Source organism: Cyprinus carpio, chromosome A4, assembly GCF_018340385.1.
Source record: "Cyprinus carpio isolate SPL01 chromosome A4, ASM1834038v1, whole genome shotgun sequence".
NCBI lineage: Eukaryota > Metazoa > Chordata > Actinopteri > Cypriniformes > Cyprinidae > Cyprinus > Cyprinus carpio.
In genome coordinates, this window is record NC_056575.1 from 11,623,870 (window position 1) to 11,634,014 (window position 10,145).

The 10,145-nt window shown below is 33.5% G+C and overlaps 2 protein-coding genes across 2 annotated transcripts; both read right to left on the reverse strand.

Moving 5' to 3' along the window:
- Nucleotides 1-1,028: 1,028 nt before the first annotated feature.
- Nucleotides 1,029-2,989, reverse strand: LOC109052703 (transcription factor Spi-C-like). The gene is made up of 5 exons (XM_042740901.1): nt 2,858-2,989; nt 2,417-2,504; nt 2,183-2,304; nt 1,993-2,089; nt 1,029-1,698 (listed from the first exon to the last, which is right to left on the reverse strand). The coding sequence occupies exons 1-5, from the start codon at nt 2,858-2,860 to the stop codon at nt 1,211-1,213; spliced, it is 798 nt and encodes a 265-aa protein (XP_042596835.1). The 5' UTR covers nt 2,861-2,989; the 3' UTR covers nt 1,029-1,210.
- Nucleotides 2,990-6,667: 3,678 nt separating this feature from the next.
- Nucleotides 6,668-9,758, reverse strand: LOC122139975 (dnaJ homolog subfamily B member 9-like). Its single transcript, XM_042740943.1, has 3 exons — nt 9,626-9,758; nt 8,723-8,953; nt 6,668-8,626 (listed from the first exon to the last, which is right to left on the reverse strand). The coding sequence occupies exons 2-3, from the start codon at nt 8,937-8,939 to the stop codon at nt 8,202-8,204; spliced, it is 642 nt and encodes a 213-aa protein (XP_042596877.1). The 5' UTR covers nt 8,940-8,953; nt 9,626-9,758; the 3' UTR covers nt 6,668-8,201.
- Nucleotides 9,759-10,145: the final 387 nt, after the last annotated feature.

Below are 10,145 nucleotides of genomic sequence, written 5' to 3' on the forward strand. Positions count from 1 at the left end.
AAAAAAAAGTATATATACATATATATATTATATATATATATATATATATATGAAAGGCAACATAGATAAGAGAAATGCAGTGTTTAAAATTTCAATCATAAGGTTTGAAAGAGCTCAGTTCTTATGAGACCAGTGTTTATTGTTAATATGAAAATTATACAGCAGCACTGCATTAGTGTTTGATTGCTATCTTACAAAGAGGAAGGTGATTTGAGATCGGTATGTAATATGACACATAAAGCAGTCACAAACAATCTTCTCTCTGTAAAATTAGATAAGCTTTGCCCAATCCATTTGCAAAGAAATCAGCTCAAACGTTTATACAGCGGCTTCAAGCGCACATGTTTTACAATAGAGTTTAATAAACAAATTCATTGGGATTTTCAAGACTTTATTTGAGCTCTAAAAAAAAAAAATATTGTGTTACAAGTTGAATATAAATATACAGACATACAAATAAAGAGTGGTCCCAAAAAGTATGTGGGTACTTTAAGACACTAATGTTAGATGAAATTACATAATTTAATACAAAACAAAAAAACAAAAAATTCATTAACCGAACCATTTTTTTTTTTATTTAAAACATTTTTGTTAAATGTTAAAAAAAGTGCTCTCTCTGTCATGCCTTATATGAAATGATATTTAGTTTGATATTTTTTACATAATACAAAGATATTCATACATTTTGAGTGGCCAAATACTATTTAAGGCCACTGTACATATACACTGTGGTTCAAAAGTTAGGGGTCCAATTTTTTAATGATTCTTTTAAGTTATTATCAAGGTTTCATTTATTTGATCAAAAGAAAAGAAAAAAGTAATATTGTAAAATATTATTACAATTTAAAAGAACTGTTTTTCGGTTTTAATGATATTATTTAAAAAAATATAAATATATTATGGATTATGTGATATTTAAAAAAAAAAAACGATTTATTTGATATAGAATATTGTGTAACATGTCTTTACTGTCACTTTTGATCAATTTAAATGGATCCTTGCTGATAAAAAATAAATAAAATAAAAATCATAGTGATTTCAAGCTTTTGAGCAGTATAACATCCTGTTTAAATGCATCCACTTGTTTCTAATGCACTGTAGGCATTTTTGTACATTTTTACTATATCAAGGTTTATTTCAAAGAATCTCCCTTGTGAAAGAGAGAACATTTATAATTCATGGAATGACAGGGATTGGCTCTTTTGCCAGTTCACTGAGCTGAAACACCTATTTTGGGGTCCTCATGCATTGTCAGTACAGTAGCAAGATCGTACTCGCACTGGTGAGAGTATTGGCCGCACCAGTAATGACAGTCCTGTAGAGGAGAGCTGTAGTAGACGTGCTCAGCAGAGCCTTGCATTTGAAGGGCCATGTCTCTGGAAGAAGGGCCTGAGCTGTAGCCTGACAGTGAGCTTAATCGCTGCAGTATAGCTGGATTGAACTGATAGGTGAGCTTGCGACGCACTTTCACAATCTCACCCGTGCGGCTGTAGTTGCGGAGAGCGCGTGCCATTTTCTGGTAGGTCATGGTCTTGCGGTTGCCCTTGCGCTGACCCCAGCATTCAGCCAGTTTCTCTTTATTTTTTGAGATGAAATGGAAGATGCCGCTCCCTCGGTCCATCCACTGGATGGAGTCTCCCATGTTGTCGTCGTGAAGGGCCTCATGCAGATATTCATATAAGCGTAACTTCTTACGACCTAATGAGGAAGAGGAATACACAATGCATTCAGCACTTCTGTATTATGAAAAACTCCACTTTAATGAACATTTTGAACCATGAAAATGCTGTACAGTCAGTTTTAGGACATGCATGAGTCTGCTTTTATTAATCAGGTTATTATTTCTGAAAACTTGCACTTAAGTGATTTTACTGTTATTGCTATATGGAATTAGAGAGAAAAATCTGAAACCACCTTTTAACAAAAGCACATACTTTCCCACATATTGAATTATTACATTCTCAAACATACAGAAAACTAATAATGTCGTACCTTTTCCATGGCGCTGTGGTAAATTTGAAAAAAACGCTGAAGGCTCAGCAGAACACAATGGCCCCAGAGAAACATCTGGTACAATGTGAGACCATGACTGCAGATACAGAGAGAAGCTTAGCTAGTCCCAAAACATGAGTAAAAGTATTGCAATCTAACAGTGACAAATAAAAATGAGTTGTAAACCTACTGAGGATTCATTCCAGTCGTACATCGGTCCTGGAGGCTCAAAATGAGGTGTGAACTGATAGTATGAGATGGCGTGTCTCACAGAGGACTGTTGACTTTCCAAATTCTCATAGTATTTATTTTCTGACAGAGTCAATTAGAAGGGAATAATAATAATAATAATAATAATGAATAATATTTTTACTACATTTTTATTAGTTATGTTTTATGGTATATAATACTTTATGATATATACCTGTGTCATAAGGCCGTATCTGAGAGTGATGCTGAATTACATCTATGGCATCCTGAAAATCTTGATTGATGTCATTTTCAAGAGATCCCTGTAAAAAAAAAAAAAAACATAATTCAGAATTTTAAACGTGTTTGTGATATAATGACTGTATGAGGTTTCTGTCTTGTTTCTCATCAAAATCTTATTAATGCAGAATGTGCTTATTAAATATTTGCCTGTGGTCTCTAATAAATATAGAATTAAATAAAACACATAAAATATTAAATAATAATAAAACAATAGAATAGAATAGAATAGAATAGAATAGAATAGAATAGAATAGAATACAATATACGTTTTTAAAACAGTGAATGGTTCATCAAGTTTCAAATAATCAAGCAAATAATATTACATAAAACTGTGTATAAGAAGACTGATACATGCTTGAGTCAAAAAACTCACCATTCTGGCTTGGAAAACCTAACTCTGCATCTATGTAGAGCTCAACTGTGTTCAACTGGAAATGTCCTCTATGTCTCAGTGATTATATGTGGACAGATATATTGTGGAAGGACTACTGTTTTACTGTCCAACTAAGCAATGTGGCCTGTTTTATACATGGGTCCATTTAAATGTGTCACGTCCACATGACATGGAGCAGTCAATGATACTCTACTTCTCTTTTTGGAAATGAAGACCAGGTAGGACTCGTAGTCCCTCTGTTCTATAATCTCCATAACCCCAACAACTAAATAAATAAAATAAAGGAGTGGTGGGGTTGTAGGAAAGAGAGAAAAGAGAAGCATTAGTTTATCCAGGATTCCTTCTCCTTTGTGAAAACATTTGCATTTCTGGTCAGAAGCTGTCAACGGCACTTTAGTTTATTGGTCTTGTAAAAATGTATTGAGAAGCACCAAACAACAACTGCTTTAATAATCACAAGAGAAAAGCTGCAGATGGCTAGGAAATTGCATTTGAGGTTGGTCACTTCAAGAAAACAAGTGTGAGAGAAAACTTTTTTTATATATGGATTTTTATGTTCTTTTCATGCCTATATTAAAAATGACACCAATTCAACACTGTTTTATTTATTTTAGCCAGATTCTGTGTGTATAAGAATTTGCAAAACTTTCTTTTCTTACAAAACAAGCCTAAAAGCAACACACGTCATGTTAAAGATAATCATTTCTTTCTTCCGTTCTACACACATTAGTGACGCATGCATAGATAAGCTAAACAGGCAAAGAAAGACATGAAAAATGAAAATCTTGAGTGCAAACTTTGTTTATCGGTCAAGCTGAAGGCAAATCATTCAAATTCTGTTCTATTTTAATGCATTTTATTCCTTTTTGCCATGTATTGTTCTAAGTTCATAAAACAGCAGTTAATTCATTTCACCTTCTCATGACACAAGTTTTAAATATCAACTGACTGGCTCCCGTAGTTCCCCTTTCAGGTGTGCAAAGAATGAAAGTAAAGAGGTTTACTGATAAAAGAACCAGGTCAATTTTATGAGACCTCAGCACTTCAGTGGACTGAGATTACCGCTGTGTTCTAGCAAAAAAGTCAATATGCTGGAAATGTGCATTTTTGGGTGGAAATGAATGGGCCCAAACTGTGTCAACAACCACTCTCTCTTACAATAGTTAATAAATTATACTGGCAAAATGGCAAATGATTTCTCCTGTCATTTACTGTACATCATCATATGCTGTTATATTTGCTGTGTCTGTACACTTAACATTAATTGAAGTTGTCAAGATAAATGTCTTTCATTTGATTATATAATGAATACCCCCAAATAGTGCCCCAAACCTCACTAAAACCAGATAGTCTCTTCAGTACATGCAGTGTATGAACATGTGCATGTCCAAAATGAAAATAATGTACTTGTCAGTCACCAAATGTCAGAAACAATGGGCTTTAGTGGGTAACTTTTAATGGTAGCTTTATTAGGACCTACAACAATACATGGTTTAAGTCAAACGGTATTAATTATAGTCAGACTTCCATGAATTCAAATGAAAAATATATAAATCATCTACTAAAGAAAACAGCTGTCACATCTTGCACATCTATAAACAACTTTTACCATCAGAAGTTCTACTAATATGCAGGGGGGAATAGCATAATAAACCTATTTATGAAATCCACAAAACTTTTTTTTTCTTCTTTGATGAATAGTATATGTGATAAATGAATAGTAGAAATCTTTTGTAACTTAATAAATGTCTTTACTGTCACTTTTGACCAATTTAATGCACCCTTGCTGAATAAAGGTATTAATTTCTTTAAAATAATAAAAAAGAAATCTTGATGACCACAAGCATATCAATGAAACTTCAAACACACACATACACACACACAACCACTCAAAAGTTTTGGGTCAGTAAAAAAATTTTTTATGTAGAATTTAATGCAAAGTTTAGTTTCATTGCTAGGACATTTTCTCAATAACCTTACATTTGTACACTGTACATACCTGTTTACATTTTTTCAAACTTTTTTTCTTCCTCTGTTGACAGGGTTTAACTGTTCTGGAACATCTGTGGCAAACCTTGGAATTGTTTCCTGTCTGCTGTGGATGATAAAAGGTGGGAAACTGCTTGAAGTGTATGAAAACTCACAAGGTACATTTGCACTTTAATCTTCAGCATTAAAAATCCTGTTTAGCAGTAGAAATGTGACATAGTGTCAGTGAGTCATTTCTGTTTGACATCTGAATTTACAGAAAGATAATAACTGAGCACTTAACAATAAAAAAAGTAAAATATGTAAATAATGAGTGAATGATTAAATCTGAAGTTATATTAAAATGAAAATCTATGGCCTTTAAATAAGCCTTGTTTTGGATCCTTATACTCCTTACTATCTTTCTCTAAATGTTTGTGTACATTTTCCCAATGGTTTATGTATGCGTTTCACGCCTGCCAAAGTATTTACATTTTCTGGCGAAGCAGTAGCAAGGGCTTTATCTTTTCAAACAAAGAGCTGCTTTCCTTCCCCTTCTCTTCAACCCCTATTCAAAAGGACCATTAATACCAAACCCAATGAGGGAAGGGCAGTATAACCACAACACAGCTCCTATTCAACTTCATTTACTGGCACTCAATCAAAATAAGTTCCCAAAGTGCCTGCACAGGTAAACAGATCACTTAAGCTGCCTGATACAGTTGACCTCTAACATGGCTTACTGATTCTGGGTAAGAAAACAATACTGTTGTAATTGTTCTTGTCCGGCCTGGCTTGTTAACTTTGTATATTTAATGGCAGAGATTTATGGCAAACCATATGTGGTCTTCTATTCAATTAGAGAAGGTTAACAGCAGGCCCAAACCTTAACTGAGTTGTGCTTTTATGTCTTTTATTGCTTTGATTACAAAAGCTAATTAGTAGTATTCTTTTTAACTTTAGGAGCAGCAAAAATATTTTTTATTTATTTGTTTGTTTGTTTTAATTATAAAAGCAAACAGGTTTTATTACTTTGAACCTTAACAGCAGCTAATTCAATACATTCATTCATTCATTTACTTATTTGTATACTTATTCCTTTCAATCTTAAGCTAAACATTCATTTATTTGTTTGTTTGTTTAATTGTTATATTCACTGAAGTCTCAAGAGCAGCTTGCTTGCTTATTTATTTACTTTTAAACCAAATTGTAAAACAAATGTAATACACTGTATTTTAAAATGTTTGCACATGATAGTCTGATAAGATTTTTCCATCATAATTCCATAACTGGAACACACCCAGTTGTCTGACAATATTTTTTTTCCTCCATGGATTTTTCCAGTTCCATTTAGATAGGCATCTTAGAAGCAAACGTTTAATTTCATGCTTTCCTACCAACATATACTGCCTTATGGAGGTGTTGAGGGGTCACAAGTGTAAAAAAGCTATAATAATCTGTGTGTTACAACAAAATCTGTAAGTGTTATTAAATATGTACCATCTTCAGGTTGATGAGCCCAAAATGGTCCTTCTGCAGCATCACAGTGAAAAAAGCCTTTAGGAACCATTATTTTTTAAGAGTGCTGATGTCAATATTAGTTTATAATGGAATCAACTGTTCCATTCCATGTTTTTCATTCCCAAGCATGTGCTTGCTTATATTTTATATATTACATGAGCATTACATTCAAACTAAAACCAGTTTTAACACAATGCAGAAACATGAACACTCTTAGCTTTCCATTAAGCTTAACACTAGCAAAAATATAAGCAGTATGTAGTTATTAATATTGCTTTTCATTGTGACAGTACACAAAGCTTTAACATGAGGTAATTGTTTATTGGCACAGCAATAAAAGTATTCAGAGTAAACTAACTGACAGAAGTGTCTTGCTATAGATCAAATCTTTGGAGAGCCAAATACATATATTCATATTTACAGAACCACAGGGAGTGTACAATATATATGTATATATATATATATATATATATATATATATATATATATATATATATATATTTCAATAGTTATTTAGATGAAACTGAATGATTATACATTGCTTTTTGTGTAAGTGCCTCAGGTACTTGCTCAGAAGCATTCCATTCACATGGAAATTTAACATGATACCAAAACTGCAACAAAACAGTAACTGTTTTTAGCACGGCACTTCATTTGATCATATGCAACATTTTTTTTTTTTCAGGTAAGCCCTACAGTTAACAGTATCCCCCAACAGCAAGCAGATCTTGATCATTATTGCACATGCAAGGGACTTCCCCTTCGAAAGAGCCACTTGCTTTGGTATAATGTTAGTCGAGATGGAAGATATACAAATTGTCAAATGCTTGCTAAGGACATGACTGCAAACAAAAAATGCAATTAAACCAGTTTCAATCTTTTTTGACATTGTGCAACATCAAGCAAACCAAACATTTAGCCTTACTTAACTTCTAAACCACTCTGAATGTCTTCTAGCGATTTCGTGTAGGCCTATGTGTCAAACAGGTTCAAAATAACCTAAAACAGGCTGGAATCACAAATGAGCCTTGCGGCAGCACTTTATGATAATTGCAGTTGTATGTTTTAAAGGCATCGGATGTAAACAAATGTGGAAGCACTTTTACCCTAAAAACTAAATATGCTTTTAAGGACCCTAAATCTTGACTTCATGACAAATGAAAGATAGCTTAATAAGAGATTATAAATAATCAACAAATAAAGTGCTGTTTTAACCTCCCTATATTGTCTATATATTCTTTTTTTTTTTCTGGCCAAATTTACAGGAATAAGGAAGTATGTTTTTCAAATTAATTCAAAGCTTAAAATGCCAAACTGTAGTACAAAGTGTACTTCAAGGGGCAAGAAAATACATTTCTAATTTTAAAATGCATTTTGAGTAAATGCAAAATGTCTCCTTTTTTAACAATACAAGTAAATAAATTTAGACTCAAATTATATAAAATGGTCAAAAATATATGATGAAATAACTAACTATAACATGAAAAATATGTTTATGTAAATATTTTAACATCTTAATTTTGGCCATTTTTATATATTTAAAAGTGTCTAAAAATATATATTTTTTTTTTGCCATATGAGGTCATCGTGTTCACAGTGAATAAGTGTTAATGTTAACTTTTGATAACATTATTAATATGTTGTGGATGGTGAATTTTGTATAAAGTCAGACTTAGGATTTCTAAACTGAGGATGTTATGCCCAAAAAATGTGTGATTCTTGCAGATAGTTTTATAGAGGTCATCAGAACTGGTCCAAAACACAAAAAAGCACAACAAAATGAATTACAGTTTCAGTCAACACAACCAAAAGACATTCCCATGTGCACGTTAACTCAAGAGCAGTCGGTGTATGTTGTAACCATGTTGCCCCTTCGCTGTGTGACAGTCCTACAGTGCTGCCTGCTGGAACTGTGAAGCCTGCTCTTAGTCTGAGTCTGGTGTCCATTAAAGGAGAACATCCTCTCCATATCCTCAAACATATCATCAAATATTCCACCACTGAAAGAGTGCTGGAAGTGCCTCCTGTGCCTGTTACGTGCTTCTTCGTGGGCCTGAAAGTGGCTGTTGAAATGTCTTTTATTATGCAAATGAGGATTGTTTCCAAACATGTCAGAGTCTCTGAATATATCATCGAAGTTGAAGCTAAAATGTTGACGGAAGTGGTCACCGCCTCCTCTTGGACTCTCTCTGGAGAACGGACTGCTCCTCATCTGATCGTACTCCTTTCTCCGATTGTCATCTGATAATGTTTCATATGCTGGGAATGAAAAATATCTAGCTTTAACAACTGATCAACACGTAAAATGTGAGAAAGGTTTGTCCCGTGTCGTTTTGAATAGGTGTGCTGACTCACCCTCTGCGATCTCTCTGAACTTTGCCTCTGCGTCAGGGCTTTTGTTTTTATCAGGGTGATACCTCATGGCTAACTTATGGAAAGCTTTTTTGATCTGCCGGTCAGATGCATCTTTGGGAACACCCAGGATCTCGTAGTAGTCTTTCTCGGCCAGAATCAGCTCTGTGATGAAAAGAATGCTCACAACCACGGTAAACACTGACTGAGCTGTTGCCATGTCTGTGATCAGACCTGTTAACAAATACAAAGGGGCGAGATCACAGATCATTTTTGGTTTTGTGTCATGAGACAATTCACAAGAATTTTTTTTTTTTTTAATCAGCACAAATTTAAGACAGTACAATAAATTGTACCATAATGTAGAAATACTAAATCATTCTAATTTATTATTATTTGCTTCACTGTAATGAGAATAGGTGGAAATGTGCCACAAATAACCCTAAAATTTGCTTTGAGTTATATGCAGATATATTCTGAATAGCTGTCAACTATAAATAATATTGCTTAGTCCTAATTTCATATAAACATTTTATTTACATAGCTGGGTTAAATACTAGTCATGATACAGATACAACTGCACTACTTGAGATATATTATATATATATATATATATATATAATATATATATATATATATATATATATAGATACAAAACATGCAACGTAAGATGGTTAATTATCATGAAAATAATGTCACGAAAAAGAGCTTAATTTTCCTAAATAAAACATATTTCCTATTTATTTGTTTTTGATTTATGATCTGGAAACTGAGTTACGTTTACCTATTTAACATTATCCTCATCCATCATACATGCAACAAAACGTCAAAAGAACGATTCTCTAACATATCTAAACAGCTATAAGATAAAGTAAAACATTAAGAAAACTGCTGTTTTTAACTCACCCGCTACAGCTTTCTGTCCCAAAGTTACATCAACCGCAGAACAGCTGATCGGTTTTTCCGTTTTTCTGAACGCTGTGACAGCGCTGAAGTTACTGCAACGGCACCACGACTCGCAACGCGATTGGCTGATTCCCGCGATGAATGACTACGAGCGTTTTGATTGGTCCAGAGTGGGGAGCACATGGAACGCTTGTCCGAACGTCACTTCCTGCAGGAATGTGGCAAAGGATAACCAGAGCACCGCCCTCAAAAGACAATAAAAGAGCTTTTATTCGTAAGGCTTCATTGCACCCGTTTTAAAAAGTATATTTGTAAACCAGTTTTATGCACCTGAAATATAATATATTGAAGTACAACATTTTTAAACTTGTAAAATAAGGGGTTTTTATGTTAATTTGGGTTAATTTTGTCTTATCCCTTAAAAAATCTGAAATTTCCATAACATTCTCTCTCTCTCTCTCTCTCTCTCTCTCTCTCTCTCTCTCTCCTGCAGAGCAGTCACATCACATGACATAAACAT